Genomic DNA, 21,325 nt, shown 5'->3' on the forward strand with positions numbered 1-21,325 from the left:
GGGGGCACAGGTGGTGGTGGTGCATGGGCCACTCGTCTCAGTTGGCGCAGTGGGGGTCACACGTGGTGGTGGTGCATGGGCCACTCGTCTCAGTTGGCGCAGTGGGGGGCACAGGTGGTGGTGGTGCATGGGCCACTCGTCTCAGGTGGCGCAGTGGGGGGCACAGGTGGTGGTGGTGCATGGGCCACTCGTCTCAGTTGGCGCAGTGGGGGTCACACGTGGTGGTGGTGCATGGGCCACTCGTCTCAGTTGGCGCAGTGGGGGGCACAGGTGGTGGTGGTGCATGGGCCACTCGTCTCAGGTGGCGCAGTGGGGGGCACAGGTGGTGGTGGTGCATGGGCCACTCGTCTCAGGTGGCGCAGTGGGGGGCACAGGTGGTGGTGGTGGTGCATGGGCCACTCGTCTCAGTCAGTGGCACCTGCTGGGTCTGCCACGTTGACCTCCTGCCAGCGGGCGTTCGACACTTCACGTGGCCTCAACGTGCACCTAGCCTGGCACAAGCGCCGTGGTGACGTCACCACCACTTAGTGGCGAATGGCGTTTGTTGTAATCCCAATTGAGTAATTTTTAGGCACTTTTTGCAAAAGATTGTTTTATCCAATACCAAATGACACGGGCTTGCTTAATAGTTTAGCTCTGGGAAGAAATCTGAACGCAGCCAGGCAGAGCACGAGGGGAAGAGGGAGAGAGGGCCAATCTCCACACCGCACAGCGTCCAGGTCGCGAGTCGAACCCAGGGAATGTTGCTTGCCGTGACGCTCCAGTGTGTCCGCTGTGCCACCCTTACCACGACTCCTCGACGTCAGCAGCGTTTGCAACAACAACGACGACAACAACACACATGGCGACGAAAGAAACAGGAATTTGGTCAGATGGAATTTATTTAGTTCCGTGTATTTGTTGTTGTTTAGATTACAGACTGTTGGATGGGCACAGCCCAAGCAGCTGCGCGCAGTCCTCAGTGCAAGATGGACCTTGACACGACCAGTGACACGGCCAGTGGACACACCCAGTGACACACTCAGTGACACGGCCAGTGACACGGGCAGTGGACACGGCCAGTGACACGGGCAGTGACACGACCAGTGGACACACCCAGTGACACGACCAGTGACACGGCCAGTGACACACCCAGTGACACAGCCAGTGTTCCTGACATGGCCAGTGACACAGCCAGTGTTCCTGACATGGTCAGTGACACAGCCAGTGTTCCTGACATGGCCAGTGACACAGCCAGTGTTCCTGACATGGCCAGTGACACAGCCAGTGTTCCTGACATGGCCAGTGACACAGCCAGTGTTCCTGACATGGCCAGTGACACAGCCAGTGTTCCTGACATGGCCAGTGACACAGCCAGTGTTCCTGACACGGCCAGTGACATGGCCAGTGACACAGCCAGTGTTCCTGACATGGCCAGTGACACAGCCAGTGTTCCTGACATGGCCAGTGACACAGCCAGTGTTCCTGACATGGCCAGTGACACAGCCAGTGTTCCTGACACGGCCAGTGACATGGCCAGTGACACAGCCAGTGTTCCTGACATGGCCAGTGACACAGCCAGTGTTCCTGACATGGCCAGTGACACAGCCAGTGTTCCTGACATGGCCAGTGACACAGCCAGTGTTCCTGACACGGCCAGTGACATGGCCAGTGACACAGCCAGTGTTCCTGACATGGCCAGTGACACAGCCAGTGTTCCTGACATGGCCAGTGACACAGCCAGTGTTCCTGACATGGCCAGTGACACAGCCAGTGTTCCTGACACGGCCAGTGACATGGCCAGTGACACAGCCAGTGTGCCTGACATGCAACGCAATTACCGCAAAACGCAGCCCCGACGGAGCGGGGAGAGTTTCTCACGGAACACCAAAAACACAACGCACGCCACGTACAACAAACGTAGAGATAAAAAAATAACAACCATCAATTAAGAAATGTAACCCATCGAGAGCAGCTGTGCACACGAGATGGTAATACCTTGGCACGTTAGAACAAAAACTAAAAAAATAACTAATACAAAAATAACATTTCTTAAAAATACAGCAAAAAAATGTGCAAAGGATATGTTTGTGGCCCATTTCCCTTCCACCGTTGCACAACGTGGTGCCGCTTTGCCGAGTTTTAACGATCAACAGAAGACAGAAAGAAAATCACATTTATGAGGTGACAAAATGTGTCTTTTGGGGGACACGGGGGGCAGAAATCCCCGCGTGGCATCCACCCACAACCGCCACGTGCAGACCGCGCTGCCCCGTACGGCATGGCACTAGAGCCACGCGATCCGCCCCTGCTTACACACTGCACCAACACGGCGTTCCATACAGTGCAATATTGGCAGGTGTCAATCATTGTTTTTGGCCTTTTAAACGTAGAAAAACGACTGCAACGCTACGGTGCAGAGGAGCACAAGAAAGCCAACTTCATCTTGATACCGGCTGAAACAAAATGTGGGAGAGGTCCCAAAAATGGATCGAATGCCACCAACACGAGACGCAGGGTCACAGCCAACCACGGTTTTATTTGCGCGCGACCCCTCTCCACCCCGCCCCCCCCCTAAGTCGAAGGGTTTATCGGCCGTGATCAACTTAGTCGAGAAACTTCTAAGCGTTGTCCTTCACCGTGGTGGAATTCACTGGTGGAGCGATCATTCAGGAGCTGGAGGGATGAGTCACATAAGGAATCTGGGCCCTGCGAGTACGCTGGCTCACACACCCAGCGTCCAGCTCACACACACACCAATCAAACACACACACACACCCAGCGTCCTTTCGTAAGAAGAAAAACCCTACTTGGGTTATTTTTAGTCAATGCGTGATTTTTTTTTTACAGTGATTGTGTTGAACAAAAAAATATTCGGGGGATTGTGGCCGGCGATGATGATTTCATCCAATAGGCAACATTTTGTCAATGACATAATCGGGGATTTTAAATGTGAAAGTACAAGACACGATTACTGTCTGGGTGGGCTTGCGGTGATCGGTGCCAACCTCGTGTAGCCCCCCTGGAGACAACGGTGGATGGGCACCCTCCAGTGCCACCAATTGTCACGAATCCAGACGCGGCCGTCTGGAACGCTCTTCCTTCTGATATTTGAAAGCCACAGGGAGCGAAGTACTTCTAAATCAAAATTTAAAACTAATTTCTTTAGTACTGCCGTCTGTGTTTAGTTTGTTGTCCTTCCCCCGCACCTGATTCGCGTGGTTGGCTACGTGAACACACGAACAGACGTCACGAACTAAAAAACAAATCTCATCCATCTTGCCTTTACCGTCCCACTTGTAGTGTCCGTCTTGTTTATACTGTCTGTCCCCCCCCATCTCGTGTGTCCCGTCTTGTCTGCGCCGTCGTCATTGTCTCATCTGCTTTGTTTGCATCGTCTCAGCCGGAGCAGCTGGCTTGTCCTGCGACCTCGCGAATCGTGATCGCGAATTGATTTCTCTGGACCGGTTTTATCTGAACCGTCTCATCTGTAGTCCAACTCAATTGTACTGTCTCGTTGTAGAAGTAATTTGTACTGCCTCGTGTCTACAGCCTAATCTAATGACCACCATTATCATTTACCATCCCCCATCTCTACGGTGTTACTTTTACCCGTGTTCCGCCACACCGCTTGCATCAATGTAAATAAACAACTTCTACATTTGTACAAATAAACAAAAATAACTTATGCTTACATGCAAGAGTTGATACGTACGTCGTGAGCATAAGGATTTAGTTAAATTGAGGACTCATCACATGCCTGTAACATTCACCTACAGGTTAAAAAAAAAATTGTACATAAAGCGATGCACTGGAGAACCCAATACTGCAAAACGTTGAGTTCAAAGTATGCCTTGCTCAGAGTATGACTGCTACAACGTGACATTATCGTGTTGACCGCGGTGTATTTTAGTCGCTACTTAACACAAAGGTTGCATCACATCACGTTTCATTGCCACTGAGAAGCCGTCTGAACAGTATCACGGCCGTACTTGTAAAACCAGTTGAGGACATGCAACGCAATTTGTCACCTCAAAAATATTTAGTCCACAGAGAAAGAAAAAACCCCCACCACACACATTCACCAGGCAACACCCAAAATCAAGTTTTTTTTGTTAACATCTTTAAAGCTGCCAAATCAGTTATCTTACTCGTCTATGGCAAAATAAAAATTGTGCATCGATTTCACAAAACTAAATTTACACGATTGCATTGTTACGAATTAGTGGTAAGACGCGTGCTTTCAGCACCAACAACATGGTTTGTTTTTTTCTAAACTTCTGTCTCGTGATGGACTAGGAACAGAAACAAATCCGTGGGCACGCTCCCGGCGTGGTGGTTGTTGTTAAATCTCTGCCGTGATGGCGATTTAAACGCCGGCCTTGCCACCCGAGGTGGCGCCCGGGCCTAGCAGGACCAAGCAGGGCCATGTAGGGCCTAGTATGGCCTAGCAGGACCAAGCAGGGCCTAGTAGGGCCTAGTAGGGCCTAGTAGGTCCTAGTAGGGCCTAGTAGGGCCTAGCAGGACCAAGCAGGGCCTAGTAGGGCCTAGTATGGCCTAGCAGGACCAAGCAGGGCCTAGTAGGGCCTAGTAGGGCCTAGTAGGTCCTAGTAGGGCCTAGTAGGGCCTAGTAGGGCTTAGTAGGTCCTAGCAGGGCTTAGTAGGGCCTAACAAGGCCTAGTAGGGCCTAGTAGGTCCTAGCAGGGCTTAGTAGGGCCTAACAAGGCCTAGTAGGACATAGTAGGACATAGTAGGTCCTAGCAGGGCCTAACAAGGCCTAGTAGGGCCTAGTAGGACATAGTAGGTCCTAGTAGGGCCTAGTAGGGCCTAGTAGGACATAGTAGGTCCTAGCAGGGCCTAGTAGGGCCTAACAAGGCCTAGTAGGGCCTAGTAGGACATAGTAGGACCTAGTAGGGCCTTTTAAAACCACCACCACCACCACCAGGATCACTTGTGGCGGACAGGGCCGGTGTCTCTCGGCGTCTGGTCGCCAAACACCTTCACTCACAAATGAAACACAGCAAACACCGTCACAAACACCGTCACTTTGTCGGCGCAGCCACTCTCCATGACATAACAAAATAAACCTTTATGCAAATATTTCCAACAACGCAAGGAACCCAAAGAAAACTAGAGCATATCTTTTGCACAAAGGATTCATTTGCACCTCATTTTGGTAGCTTTGTAAACTGGCACAATAATCAATTACTGGATGTGTAGTGAGTCACGAGTTTTTTTTTTGTATTTTTTAAAGTTTTTCTCTCTCTTTTAATACGGAGGAGCCCAAGCAAAGGTCTGGGTGGCCGCCTAGGGGCAAGCTCTGCTCGCTGGCCTGGAGCCACAGCCGCAGCAGTGGCGGCGGCGGCGGCGGGCGAGAGAGCATCAGTGCATCGCAAACATTCGTTCGTTTGAGGGAATGCAGCCCGACCATTTCAATGTAATACAATGGTAGCAGCCGTCAGCTCCCGTCCCCCCGTCCAGCCGTCCAGGGTCAGGGTTTTTCTCAAGTATCTCCAGTACTCTCTCATAGTTCGCGGTTACTTCAGGTAGATGCAGTTATTAGTTTGTTTTGTTTTTTCCACTCCACTTTGTATTCCGTTTCCTCGTATCACGCAGTCAGGTCGAGCCGCGGATGGGATTTTTTTGTACGTTCCAAGACCATTCACTCGTATTCCAGGAACTGCTTGTGGTAGAACAGCAGATACCTGTGGCACAACGGTGAGGAAAGAGGTGGCAGAAATGGGGTTAGAATCGTCTCAAACCCCAACAGTCTCCTTCACGAGTTACTTTATTGTTGCAGCAAGTTCTCGTTCAAGGGCCCCGTGGTGGCGAAATGTGAATTCCCTCGCCTGGTATGCAGGAGGTCGTGGGTTCAATCCCGACCCTGACGATGTCTGTTGTATATTTGAAGTTTGCATGTTCATTCTCCCCGTGGTTTTTTCTCCGAATCCTCCAGTTTTTCTCTCACATTTAAAATCAACATCATGCATTTAGAGTATTTGGCTGCTATACATTTCCACGTGATAAGCCACTTTGTTGAGCTATCATTTGTGATAGCCAGGTCGCTTCTGATAAAGAACTACAGAGCTCAGTGGGACTTACCTGGTAAAATAAACATAGTTTGAATAGCTTAACGTGAAATATGTGTTACTGAAAAGTGTTGCGTGAAGCGAAAAACACGGCAAGCGAAAACTATTTCCCCATAAATAATGCAACGATAATTTTGGTGAGCTACGATGTACTACTACTACTACTAAGCACACCACACAGATGGCGGGACAAATAACTGAGTGCACGCTGCCACGTTACTGTATCGATCCGCGTTACTGTATCGATCCGCGTATTGTATCACTACCGCTCAGCCGCACAGCTCCAAAAAGTAGTTCAGCGTCTACCGCTCAGAAACAGCAATATAACGGTGCACGTTCCGTGTTATAACGGTGCACGTTCCGTGTTAGGAGGGAGGAGGTAGGTGGAAGGAAGTAGGAGGCAGGAGAGGAGCGTGGTGTCCACGCACCCTTCACTGTCGAGGACGTCCCGCGCGCCGGCGTGCGTGATGATCGCGTCATCGCACTTGAACCACTGGTCTTTGTGCTGCCGGATGAAGCTGGTGTAGTGGCCGCTCTCCAGCGTGCCCTGGTGGTTCACCACTGCAAATAGCGAGTACCTGGGCACGCACGGACACACGCGCACACACACGCGCGCACACACACACACGCAGACACACAGGCGCACGCATGCATACACACACAGACACACACGCATGCACAGACACACACGCAGGCAGACAACCAAAGATAATTATTCCGTATATAGCCTAAACATACTGTTAGGGCAAGTGCTGTTAGCGAGTAGCACCTATGAAAGCCAGCACGGCACACTAGTTGTGGGTAGACAGCATCATACCCGGCCGCCTCTCTCCCCAGTGGCGATGTTTACACACTGCACCAAGTACTTATTTGAAGCTGAGTCCACCTAGGGGAGGCCCAGGACCGGTTCAGATAATCGTCACTGGTATTGGCTGTAGTAGCGCAACGCGCTAACTGCGACACTACCGTTTCATCAGCAGACACACGCACACGTGCATTGCATCCAACTTACAGTGGGACACGTTTAAGTTGATAAATGAACAGAACGTAATTGATATACGTTACTCTCAGTTTACAAAAACAGCCGCGGAATGGGTTTGTTCTCTGCATCACTCGGATTGCCACAGTTTTCTTAATTATATTATAATCTAACCAGGAAAGCTTCATTGAGTCTCAAGTTAATACACGAGTAACCACAACCGAGTGACTTGCAGGTACAGGCATAACCCGGTTTACGCCCGGGATGCGTTCTTGAAAATCAGAGCGTAAATCGAAAGTACTTAAATGACCGCAGTGGCTAGGAGATGTTATCTCCCTCGCCTGGTATGCAAGAGGTCATGGGTTCGATCCCGACCCTCACATTACCTGTATAATTGGAGTTGGCGTGCTCTCTCCCCGTGGTCGCGTGGATTTTTCTCCAGGTCCTCCGTGTTTTCCCTCCGCATTTAGAATCAATGTAACGCATTTAGAGTGTTTGGCTGCTATACATTTCCACGTAATGATAAGCCACTTCGTTGACCTATCATTTGTGGCCAGGTTGCTTCTGAAGTAGAGCTACACAGCTCAGTGGTGACTTACCTGGTAACATTAAAAATAGTTTAAGAGTTTAAGTTGGAGCCTTTAAATCATCTGATTATTATGATTCCATTTGTTCAACCTGGACAAGCCTCACCGAGTCTCAAGACTCTCTCAGGAGGGTCCTGCCAAGATTCACAGGGCGGAGGGGAGGCGATGTTGCTGCTGCTGTGTGTCGGATCCCAAACTGGTAATTGTTAATGTTTTGGACCAATCAGAGAGCCCAGGATGAAACTCATGCCGCACACAGGGGGAGAGAGAACCAAGCCATGCACACTCAAAGACAGGCCTCTCCCTCTCGAGTCGGGGAATCGAACCCAGGCCCTTCTCGCTGCGGGGACAACCAGCGTCACACCACCGCGTGCTTAAGTTACGGCCGCGCAGAGCGGAGGTCGTGGCGAGCGCGAGCGGGAGGACGCCGCCACCTACTTGTTCTCGCTGCTCAGGGAGTCTCCTCCCGCTTGGTGCTGCCCGTTCACGCGGCTCTCCTTGCTGTGCCCACGCACGCGCGCACAGGGGGCGAGGTCACAAGGTCACGAGGTCACACGGCACAAAGATCCCCCCCCCACCACCACGGTGTGGCCCGCACAGGCACGCTGGGGCAGCCGCGCCCTGCCGCTAGCGAGCGCCGCCCGCGAATGGTGCGGTCGGGCTTATGCCCGGCGGTTCGCGTTTACACACCGAACGGAGAGTTCGAAATGGGAACCTACTCCTTTAAAAAAAACTGAAACTAAACAATTTTTTATTTTACCAGGTAAGGCCCACTGAGCAATATATTTAGTTTTCAGAAGCGACCTGGCCACAAATGATAGCTCAACAAAGTGGCTTATCGTGTGGACATTTATTTCAGCAAAATACTCGAAACGCCTGTTGATTCTAAACCCGGAGAAAAATCCACTTGACCATACACAGAGAGACATGCAAACTCCAAATGTACAGCAGGCATCAGGGTCGCGATGAAAGCCATGACCTCCTGCATGCCAGGCGAGGGAGTTAGCAGATATTCGTGACCGATGTCGGCCCTGTGCGGGTATCGGACTCGGGTCGCCAAGTTCGCAGCGCAGTGCGTGAACCACTGTGCCAACGGCTCGCCGCACAAACATCCCCCATGTAGCCTTCAACTGGAGGAGGAGGCAAGTGCTGTGAGCGAGTAGCACCGATGAAGGCCGGTATAGTACATGCGGGGGTGGGTGACCGACACCACGCCCAGCCGTCTTTGTCTCCCCAGTGGCGATGTTTGCACGTGTGCGGTGGGTTTGGGTGTGTGCAACGCAGTTGCGTGCGTGTGCGTGCGTGTAGACACCTTGATGCCATGAACGGCGTCATGTCGAGCTCCAGAGGAAAGGAGACGTAGGTGGTGATTTTTTTGCGCAGCTTTGCCGAGTGCTCAAATCGCTGCAAACCAACACACGGACACACACAGAGTGACTCAGGATCACAGCAGTTTAACACGTCGGTTCAACATCAAGCCAACTCTGGACCAGTTTCAACATTCAGTATCTCATCAGCAGTCAGGCTTGCTTGATTTAAAATGATGCGCTCGCAGAAGGCCGTGTGGCTGACGGGATATACCATTTATCTATTCATTTACGTGCTTGTTTGCTCCGTGGCGGGACAGACACGGCAAGGACACGTGTCTAATGCTTGTGCGTTCTGATGCCAGTGCACGGCGATCGCTTTGAAGCCGCGATCGCTAAACAAGCGCTACCCAGCGAGTGGGTGCCGTGCTGCTGCTGCCCCTACTGCTGGCGCTGCCCCTACTGCTGCCCCTACTGCTGGCGCTGTCGTGGGTGAGTGGGGTTGCAAGGAGAGCCACGCCGCGGCGGCGGAGGCAGCGGAACCTTGAGGTGGAAGCAGGCCACGATGGGCAGCTTCTTCATCGTCAGCTGCTTGGTCGACTCCTGGTAACTGCGGCAGCCGCTGCACTTGATCTTCGCGCTGCTGCCCAGGTACTCGGGCCGCGTGAACCTGCGCTCTCCGGCCGCGGGAACCCACGAGCCACGGTCAGAACCCACGAGCCACGGTCAGGACCCACGAGCCACGGTCAGGACCCACGAGCCACGGTCAGGACCCACGAGCCACGGTCAGGACCCACGAGCCACGGTCAGGACCCACGAGCCACGGTCAGAACCCACGAGCCACGGTCAGAACCCACGAGCCACGGTCAGAACCCACGAGCCACGGTCAGAACCCACGAGCCACGGTCAGAACCCACGAGCCACGGTCAGAACCCACGAGCCACGGTCAGAACCCACGAGCCACGGTCAGAACCCACGAGCCACGGTCAGAACCCACGAGTCACGGTCAGAACCCACGAGCCACGGTCAGAACCCACGAGCCACGGTCAGAACCCACGAGCGCCAATCAACACCCAGGAGCCGTGGACGGCGCTCGTGAGCCACGCGGTGACGTCATAGTCATAATATTGGTCGCGAAAGCCGACCGCAAGTTAAACTAACAAACAGATCCCCTGACTCCCGGGTGGAGTTTGTACGTCCTCTCTCACTCTCTCTCCCCCGAGTCTCCTCTGGGTTCTCCGGTTTCTACCCATATCTAAGCTCCACTGAGCTATGTAGCTCTTTTGGAGAGCTACGATGTACTATTACTTATCACGTGAAAATGTATAGCAGTAGCCTAAGACTCTAAACGCGTGGTGATGTCGATTCTAAATGTGGAGGGAAAAACCGGAGGACCCCTGAGAAAAATCCACTCGACCACGGGGAGAGAGACGCAGACTCCTAATGTACAGCAGCAGGCGTCAGGGTCGGGATCGAACCCACGACCTCCTGCGTACCGGGCGAGGTAGTTAACATCTCCTAGCCACTGTGGCGCTTCTCACACACACAGGGGCAGCTGCCACTGGGGGGGTGCACCCTTCGAAACGAGAGCGGAGGAGGGCGGCGGCCACCAACGTTGTCGCCGTCGCGATCGGGGGGGGGGGGGGCAGCACACCGTGCACCAGCCGGCGGGCCGGTACCTGCGCAGGCAGTCGGTGAGCGAGGTGGGGCCCGCCGCCGCGTGGGCCTCCCCTCCGTTGGCGAGCAGCAGACTGCCCTCCGAGCCGGGGCTGAGCGGCCAGAACGGCGTCGAGGAGCCCGGCAGGTCCAGCGAGATGTCCCAGAAGGGGTCGATGGTGGTGGACACGCCCCTGGGAGACACGCGCACACGTCCCACCGCACCACCTCCGCTCAGCACGGTCGGCCCACGTACGGTGCCAAAGAAGTTCGACGTGCGCGAGTGCGACGTTTGTCGGGGATGGTGGCCGTGAGCGGGAACCCAACTCGGTCCACCGAGTTAATGAACACACACTTTGATTTCCTCATTTCCCCATCTTCTTCCGTCTTTTTGTTCTCAATTCAAACTCCTCCCCCCACATTCTCCTCCGTTCACTGGGATTTTCTTTTCCTCTGTACCCTGTCCCCTTCACACTCTTCCATTCTACCCATGCTGTTCGCTCTTCGTTCTGTTTTCCCATCCGTTGCTATCAGGGTTCCGTTACACTCGCACACACAAGACAAAGATCCCCCCCCGCGTAGCCTCGGTAGGCGTTTGGGGCAAGTACCCTTCGCGAGCAGCACTTATGAAGGCCGACACACGAGGGGGTGGGCGGCCAGCCGCCCGCCCGGCTGCCTTCGTCTCCCCAGTGGTGATGTTTGCGTATGTGCAAAGTGTCAACCACCGCACTACTGCTCCCCACACAAACACGCACAAAGACCCCCCGTGTAGCCTGAACAGACTGTTGGGGCAAGTGCTGTCAGCGAGCACCTCCTACGCACATAGACGTGTGTCCGCGTGTGCACTCACTGGCAGACTTGGCAGGTGACGTCCGACTGCAGGCCGCCCGTGAAGATCTGATCGATGATGCAGTTGCAGTGGTTGGGGTTGTTGGCTTTCTTGCCGTTGTCGTCCCCTGCAGAGAGGTGAGCGCGCCGCACGGTCACGGCACGGTCACGGCACGGTCACGGTATGGCACGGTCACGGCACGGTCACGGCACGGTCATGGCATGGCACGGTCACGGCACGGTCACCGCGACCGATTGGAACGGGAGAGGCTCCACACGTCATCACGCCATCACGTCATCACGTCAACACATCAACACGTCAACGCGTGTGGCCACCTTTGCAGTGTCGGTGCAGCACGTCGAGCGCCGCGATGAGGAACTCGTGGGCGTCCTGCTGCTCGTAGCCGGCCAGGTGGCGAGCGTGCGTCCACACCAGGTGCAGCAGGCGGTAGGGGATGTGCGGCGAGCGGAACCCCGAGTAGAACTGTGGGGGGGGGGGAGACCGCGATATGGGATGGAAGGGGCACGCTGGGGGACATGCGGGGAGGGGGCACTTGGGGGGGGGGGACACACACGTGGGGGGGGCACGTGGGGGGAGGGGGGGGACACGTGGGGGGGGGGGACACACGTGGGGGGGGGGGACGCTTGGGGGGGAGAGACGTGGGGGGGGGACACACGTGGGGGGGGCACGTGGGGGGAGGGGGGGGACACGTGGGGGGGGGGGGACACACGTGGGGGGGGGGGACGCTTGGGGGGAGAGACGTGGGGGGGGACACACGTGGGGGGGGGCACGTGGGGGGGGGGGGGGGGGAGTCACGTGGGGGGGGGGGACACCGACCTCCTGGAAGAGGCGGCTCATCTCGCACACCAGGCAGGACTCGGGGCTCTCCATCTCACAGCGGTGGCGGTCCGACAAGAAGAAGTCGCGCAGCAGCGGCGTGTGCGTCAGGGCCTGCACGATGCAGTTCATGAAGCACGTGTTGCCCAGGTTCACCAGGCCGCGCAGGCCTGCACACACGGAAACATCCCCCGTGTCGCCTTCAAGGGCTGTTGGGGCCAAGCGCGACCGATACCAACAAACGCCATTTGCCGGTAAGTGACGGTGACGTCATCACGGCGCCCGTGCCGGGCTAGGTGCACGTTGAGGCTATCGCGTGAAGCGTCGAAGACTCTCGCCGCCGACAGGAGGTCACGGGACAGACGCAGCAGGTGCCATGGATTGGCTGACTGAGATGACCGTTCGATGCACCAGCTGTACCCCTTACTGTGCCAGGCTAGGTGCAGGAGGTCACGGGACAGGCCCGGCGGGTGCCATGGGTTGGCTGACTGAGATGACCGTTCAATGCACCAGCTGTACCCCTTACTGTGCCAGGCTAGGTGCAGGAGGTCATGGGACAGGCCCGGCGGGTGCCATGGGTTGGCTGACTGAGATGACCGTTCAATGCACCAGCTGTATCCCTTACTGTGCCAGGCTAGGTGCAGGAGGAGGTCACGGGACAGGCCCGGCGGGTGCCATGGATTGGCTGACTGAGATGAGCGGTCGATGCATCAGCTGTACCCTCTACTGTGCCAGGCTAGGTGCAGGAGGAGGTCACGGGACAGGCCCGGCGGGTGCCATGGGTTGGCTGACTGAGATGACCGTTCGATGCACCAGCTGTACCCTCTACTGTGCCAGGTAGGCATCGACCGCTCATCTCAGTCAGCCAACCCAATGGCGCCTGCTGCGTCTGTTCTGTGAGCGGGTGGATTTTTACACTCGCGCAGGAGAAGGGCGCTTTCAGTTTGACGTTTCTTTATTGAAAGTGAATCTAATAAATAAATCTATGCAGCAACAAAATTGATTTGCGTCTTTATTTATTTCTTCAGCTCTTGAGACAAAAGGTAAGTCTAATTTATGCTTCTACATGATGGTAAAATAGACATTTCTCGGTGATTTTCCAGATATTGTATCGAATTCCGATTTATTTCAACCCCAGTGACCGAAAGCAGAAGAGAATAAAGTATCAGAGCAGTGAATTTGAACAAATTGAAGGTCAGTTATATACAGTGCTACAGTGAACTGCAGTGAGGTGTTTTATGACTTCGTTTTGTGCAAGATTCACTGCCATTAAATTTACACAAGATACAATTTTTTTCGTAAATATTACAGCTTCCATCCTAGGACGGGCAAAGAAGCTAGCTGGCATGAATGACTCTGAATAAAACTAAATTATTACTATTATTATTAGCGAGTAGCACCTGTGAAGGCCGGCACGTCACACGAGGGGGTGGGTGGCCAGCATCATGCCCGGCCGCCTTTGTCTCCCCAGTGCCGATATTTTACACATCGCACCGGGTACTCATTTGAGGCCGAGTCGATCTAGCAGAGGGCCAGGACCGGTTGACAAGATATTTGTCACGGTTGTTGTTTGCCGTGAGCGGGATTTGAACTTGGGCCACCGGGTAACAAGTCCACTGGACATCGGTGAAAAAGAGCTTCATAGCTCATCAGATTCCTCCTGCTGCTGCTGCAGTCGACACAAAGATTGTGAATCAGTCCCAACCCCCACTTTCAACTAGAATTCTCCCGAGCACGGCACGGAACGGACTTGCTGCTCCACCTCCCCAACACGACGGCGGCAGGACTGCCACCAGGGCTGAATTCGCCGCCCTTACACCGGGAGGTATCGTGGTCGTTGTTGGGCGTCAAAGAGGCTTTGTTAAGGGAAAGAAACATGAGGCTTCCCCGATGGCCTCCTTCTCCTCCTCCACCCCTCCAAGCCAGATTCAGCGGCTCGGCCCGTCGCAAGACGGCCGGCGCTGTGGCCGTTGGCAGCACCTGCGCCGGAAACGCTCACCGATGGTGCAGTTGGGCGCAATCTTGCGTCGCTTGGGGTTCTGCCGCAGCAGCTCGAGCTCCCGCCGCGTTGGCTCCCAGCTGGTGTAGCGGTCGCCCAGTCCTGACCACGCGGACAACACACAACGAGAAGTGGGGGGGGGGGGGGGGGGGGGCGAGGGGGGGCGCGGGCGATGTCAGAGCACCGCATTGGCGGAGCGGCGCTCAAAACCGCAACACAAAGGCGGGAGCAGCAGCCGGTGATCTCCGTGCCGGCTGAGGCACTGGTGCTCCCTCTCCTGCTTACCGTCTAGAGTCAGCGGTGGAGATACCACATTGCCATGGCCGAGGGTCAATGCGTATGAGAAGCGCTGTCGAATTCGTCGTGAAGTGCTGCTCATTGTATCGGCCAGCGGAGTCGACTCCGTTGGTCGTGGATTTGAACTCTCGACCTTTCCCGAACGAGAGCCGCTCGCTCTGCCGTCCGAGCCCAAATCTAACAACGAAGCCATTTTTACTTACCAGGTAAGGCTCCACTGAACTCTATTGCTCTTTTTCCTAAGCGACCTGGCTATCACAAGTGAATGCTAAACGAAGTGGCTTATCATCACGTGGAAATTTATAGTAGCAGCCAAATACTATACAGGACATCTTTGTCTTTGTGGAGCGTGTGCGTCGCGTGCACGCACCCTGCAGTTTCCAGGCCTTGCGCTGCTCCTCCCTGGCGATCTGCTCGGCATCGCGATCGTACACGTAGTCTCCGCACTGGAAGCAGTAGATGGTGCCGTGGTACAGGTCGATCGCTGCACAGACATCGGGGGGACACGCCGACCCGCCGGCCGACAATCAGAATCACAATTTGTTTGACATCGAACAATTAGCCGCGACGATTCGCTGGTACAGTAGGTACCTCGATATGCGAATATTCCATAAAGGGAGATTCGTTAAAACGAACTTTGGATTTATACTTTAAAGAAAATATATTTCCATTCCTTTGAGTAATTTACGGTACTATATAAAAATTATAATACGTTATAGATTATTGACGATTGCGCATCGCGATCTTTGTTTCATGTCTGTTTTTTTATTTTGATCAGAATATTTATTTATGCTGGAGGAATCCAATGAGCTATAAACCTCTTATTCACAGGCGTCTAGTCGGGGCGGATCAGAGCGTTAGAACAAAGAATAGCAACACATGACAGGAGTGAACATTAATGCCAAGGTAGACAAATCACTTCAAACCAATATACAAGTTTGGCCCACTGAGCCGTTACCTTCGTTCTCAGAAGTAACCCAGCTATCACAAATTACACCTCAACAAAGTGGCTTATCATGTACAAGATGCATGGTAAGTCATGAAGTGTTTACAGTCCGAGACGGTAAATGACGAAGGCTGGGTACGCATCCCCGTTGTACTCAAGTTATAAGTTGTTCAAGGTACGAAGCTCCAGGAAGGCATCCATCTACTTGGTCTCATCAGGCGATTGACAGAATTGTGAAAATGTCCTGTGATCCTGGGCCTTCCGGTATGCGGTGTGACGTCATCAACCTACGCCTACAGGTGATGCAACAAGTAGCAGCAAGTGCCACCTGCAGGTTAACGTGGTGCCATAAAATATAATAAAGTAAAAACCATAAACTATTTTTATTTTACTGGGTAAGGCCCACCGAGCTGTGTAGCTCTTATTCAGAAGCGGCCTGGCCACAAACTGATAGCTCAACGAAGTGGGGCTCAACCATCATGTGGAAATGTACAGGAGTCAAGTAAACGCATATTTATTCATGTGGAGGGAACAACCGGAGGACACGGAGAAATCTGCACGACCACGGGGAGAGAGAGACACGCAAACTCCAAATATACAGCAGCAGGCATCGGGGTCAGGATCGAACTCACGACCTCCTGTATACCAGGCGAGGTAGTTAACATCTTGTCACCCCAATGTGACAATAATACATTACGCCGCATGCCTTTTGTCACGCGCTATGGACACAGTTGGACGAAAACGCTGTTTGCGAGCGCCCGTTGTGTCTCCGATTACTGATGACGACGAACCAGGGACTGCTGTGATTTGTTTTGCCGAATTATTCTCCGGACGGTTGAGCTTTCGAGGCTCAAACAAAGCGCTGGCTGCATTCATCCCGGTGCACAAACATCAGTTCACCACCCACGTGACGCACCGACCGCCATGGTGCCACTCACAGTGGTATGACCACATCACCATGGCACCCACACCAAATTTGCTGACTGGAGGTCATAGTACAGACCATTGTATTTGTACTGTAGTACTACTCTGCTTGTTAACCCAGGAAAACCTCACCTGTACTGGTTGTACATTGCAAACAATTTCAATGTGGCATTCTATGTAAACCTATTCAACAATGTTTTTGTCTTGACAGGTAAGGCCCACCGAGCCTGACATCATTTTTTTAAGAAGCAACCTGGTCACAAATGATAACCCAATTAAGTGGCTTGTCATGTGGAAATTCACGTGACCACGGGGAGAGAGACACGCAAACTCCAAATATAAAGCAGCAGGCATCAGGGTCGGAATCCAACCCACAACCTCCCGCATACCAGGCAAGCTAGTTAACATCTCGCCGCCGCGGCAAAAGCAGCAGCATCTGGTGCCACGGTGACTAGGAGATGTTAACAACCTCGCCTGGGATGAAGGAGGTCGTGGGTTCGATCCCGACTCTGACGACTCTTGCTGTGTTTGCGTGCCTCTCTCCCCGTGGATTTTCCCGGGTGCTCCGGTTTTTTACTTCCACATTTAGAATCAACATCACGTGTTTAGAGTGTTTGGCTGCTAGAAATTTGCACGTGATAAGCCACTTCGTTGAGCTATAATTTGTGACCAGGTTGCTTCTTTAAAAAATGCTAGGTAGCTCAGTGGGCCTTACCTGGTAGAATAAAAAATAGTTTAAGTTGTAGTTTTAGTTTCACATTTCTCCAACTTAATTGCAACCGCCCTACGACCGGTCTAAAAATAACCTGCCCCAGATGACGTATGCTGCGGGGGAATTTATTATTGGACGCGGATTTATGTTGGTCGCTGCAGCGTTCTCGATTTTTCTCACGTCACAACGCAGTTGTTGTTTCTTCTGCGTCAACTCATCTTCGCTCGATAGCCGCGCTCTACTCTACTTGCTTTGCTCTCGTCGTTTTTGGTCATCCTGGTCACTCGTGCAAATGAGACTTATCCCGGTCTCTCCTGAGTTCTATAACCTGGCCGCACAGAATCAACTTCACTCAACTTCACTCAAGAGACTTTGTGGATTGAACCCCCCACCCATCCCCCCCACCACTCCTCGCCCTCTTTCCTCCACCAAAGACAAAGATCCCCCATATAGCCTCAACAGATTATTTTGGGGGGGCAAGTGCTGTTAGAGAATGTCTGGCACCAACAGCCATTCTCGTATCCAATCCTGCCAACCAACATCACCCTCAGTTGAACAACATCCCCCTTGTGGCCAAAGTGGCATTCGCCGATATCCAAAATGAATGAATGAAAAGTAAATGAATGTGGGCGGGCGGCCAGCCCCCCCTCCTCCTCCCCCCCGCTTTTTGACGACGTCACGACGCGTTGCTGGAAACGTCGTCGTCGTAAAACCGGAACCCCGTTTCCCCATGGACGGCAGAAACGGCAGAAAGATCAGGGTTTCACAATGATCATTTACATTTGTAAAGCGCCTTCTCATCCAAGGATCCCAATGCGCCAACCGTGTATGGAAAGCGGGGAAATAAGACGGAACCAGCGGCGTAAACGATCAAAACTATGGAGGAAAGGGCGATTCTAAAGACGTGAGTTTGCAGGGCGAGATTTAAATAGAACCCAGACTAGAACCCAGACTAGGACCCAGACTAGGACCCAGTAAGGTGTTGATAGTACCGTGTTGATAGTACCGTGTTGATAGTAACGTGTTGATAGTAACGTGTTGCTAGTACCGTGTTGATAGTAACGTGTTGCTAGTTACGTGTTGATAGAGTACCGTGTTGCTAATAAGGTGTTGCGAGCCATGTGGTTACGTTGTGCAGCACGGTCTGTCTCTGTCATGCCCTGCACTGCGTGTTCTGTTAATATTTATGCACGACAGTGGAGTGTGGGCTCCGCATGCTAAACAGCGCATCCACATTTAGACTCGAGCTAGGCGAGATATTATCTCCCTCGCCTGGTATGCGGGAGGTCGTGGGTTCGACCCCGATGCCTGCGTCTCTCTCCCCGTGGTCGCGTGGATTTTTCTCCGGCTCACCGGGTTTTTCCCTCCACATTTATAAAACACATCACACGTTTAGAGTATGTAGCTGGCGCTATAAATGTCCACGTGATAACAAGAAGTCACTTCGTTGAGCTATCATTTGTGATAGCCAGGTCGTTCATTGCTCATTGGGCCTTACCTGGTAAGACAAGAAACAGTTCAGTTCATAGTGTATAGAGTGCAGTGCCCGCACTGCACCTGCCCTGGGAAGCCACTCCTCCCTGCCCCCGTGCGTGTGTGCCCCGCGGACACCCACAGAGCGGGTGGTGGTGGAGCGTAGTGGTGGAAGAGCGTGGTGGTGGAGCGTAGTGGTGGAAGAGCGTGGTGGTGGAGCGTAGTGGTGGAAGAGCGTGGTGGCATCTAGGGCCTTCCGGTGTTGAGTGAGGTGAGTGGGTGAGCGCGGTGAGCGGGGTTGGAGCGGGGTGAGCGGGGTTTCGAGCGAGCGTACCGAGCGGGTGGCGCTTGGCCTTGGCGTGCTCGTGGATGTGGCGCCGAGCGAAGCAGCCGAAGAAGACGCAGTAGAGGCACGAGTGCAGGCGGCTGAAGTGGGCACCGCACAGCTGGCACACGCACGACAGGGCCTGGCCACGCACACCACACGCACACACCACACCACACACACCACACACACCACACACACCACACCACACACACCACACACACCACACGCACACACCACACACACCAAACACACACCACACACACACACCACACACACCAAACGCACACCACACACCAAACACACACCACACACCACACGCACACACCACACCACACACACCACACACACCACACACACACCACACACCACACGCACACACCACACCACACACACCACACACACCACACACACACCACACACCACACGCACACACCACACGCACCACACACGCACCACACGCACCACACGCACCACACGCACCACACACACCACACACACCACACACACACCACACACACACCACACACACACCACACACACACCACACACACACCACACACACCACACACACACCACACACACACCACACACCACACACACACCACACACACACCACACACACACCACACACGCACACAACGCACCACACGCACCACACACGCACCACACGCACCACACAGCACCACACCCACACACACACCACACCACACACACCACACACACACCACACCACACACACCACACACACCACACACACACCACACACACACCACACACACTCCACACACCACACACACACCACACACACCACACACACCACACACACCACACACACACCACACACACACCACACACCACACACACACCACACACACACCACACACACCACACACACCACACACAGACCACACACACCACACGCACACACCACACCACACGCACACACCACACCACACACCACACACGCACCACACACACCACACACACCACACACAGACCACACACACCACACGCACACACCACACACCACACACACCACACACACACCACACACACACCACACACACACACCACACACCACACACACACCACACACACCACACACACCACACACACACCACACACACACCACACACACACCACACACACCACACACCACACACACCACACCACACACACCACACCACCACACGCACACCACCACACCACACACACACACACACACCACCCACACCACCACCACCACACACACCACACACACCACACACACACACACCACACCACACACCACACCACACACACCACACACACGCACACACCACACCACACACACCACACACACCACACACCACACACACACCACCACACACCACACCACACACACCACCACACACACCACACACACACCACACGCACACACCACACCACACACACCAACACACCACCACGCACACACCAACGCACACACCACACCACACAACACCACAACCACACACACCACACACACACACCACACGCGCACACCACACGCGCACACCACACACACCACACCACCACACGCACACACCACACACACACCACACGCACACACCACACACACACCACACGCACACACCACACCCACCACACACACACGCACCACACACGCAACCACACGCACCACACACACAACCACACGCACCACACACACAACCACACACACCACACCACACACACCACACACACCACACACACACCACACACACACCACACACACCACACACACACCACACACCACACACACACCACACACACCACACACACCACACACACCACACACACCACACCACACCACACACACACCACACACACCACACACACACCACACACACCACACACACACCACACACACCACACACACACCACACGCACACACCACACCACACACACCACACACACCACACACCACACCACACACACCACACACACACCACACACACCACACACACACCACACACACACCACACGCACACACCACACCACACACACCACACACACACCACGCACACACCACACCACACACACCACACACAACACACACACCACACGCGCACACCACACGCGCACACCACACGCGCACACCACACACACCACACGCACACCACCACGCACACACCACACGCACACACCACACGCACACACCACACCACACACGCACCACACACGCACCACACACACACCACACACACACCACACACACACCACACCACACACACCACACACACACCACACACACACCACACACACACCACACACCACACACACACCACACACACACCACACACACACCACACACCACACACACCACACACACCACACACACACCACACACCACACACACACC

The 21,325-nt window shown here is 54.0% G+C and overlaps 1 protein-coding gene across 1 annotated transcript in view; it reads right to left on the bottom strand.

The window, feature by feature from the left end:
• Positions 1-1,638: 1,638 nt before the first annotated feature.
• The window catches only part of LOC133353481 (ubiquitin carboxyl-terminal hydrolase 22-like), a 28,894-nt gene continuing 9,207 nt past the window's right edge, over positions 1,639-21,325 (bottom strand). Inside the window, exons 2-13 of the mRNA XM_061569766.1 lie at positions 18,949-19,081; positions 14,930-15,043; positions 14,263-14,364; positions 12,264-12,433; positions 11,762-11,909; positions 11,448-11,553; positions 10,621-10,791; positions 9,485-9,611; positions 8,947-9,038; positions 8,073-8,135; positions 6,497-6,646; positions 1,639-5,684 (exon numbers count right to left, since the gene is read on the bottom strand). Coding sequence (XP_061425750.1) covers positions 5,642-5,684; positions 6,497-6,646; positions 8,073-8,135; positions 8,947-9,038; positions 9,485-9,611; positions 10,621-10,791; positions 11,448-11,553; positions 11,762-11,909; positions 12,264-12,433; positions 14,263-14,364; positions 14,930-15,043; positions 18,949-19,081 — 1,419 coding nt within the window. The 3' untranslated portion in view covers positions 1,639-5,641. The remainder of the gene's footprint in view (positions 5,685-6,496; positions 6,647-8,072; positions 8,136-8,946; positions 9,039-9,484; positions 9,612-10,620; positions 10,792-11,447; positions 11,554-11,761; positions 11,910-12,263; positions 12,434-14,262; positions 14,365-14,929; positions 15,044-18,948; positions 19,082-21,325) is intronic.

Source organism: Lethenteron reissneri, chromosome 44 (assembly GCF_015708825.2).
Source record: "Lethenteron reissneri isolate LAM-NWPU_2019-01 chromosome 44, ASM1570882v1, whole genome shotgun sequence".
Classification (NCBI taxonomy): domain Eukaryota; kingdom Metazoa; phylum Chordata; class Hyperoartia; order Petromyzontiformes; family Petromyzontidae; genus Lethenteron; species Lethenteron reissneri.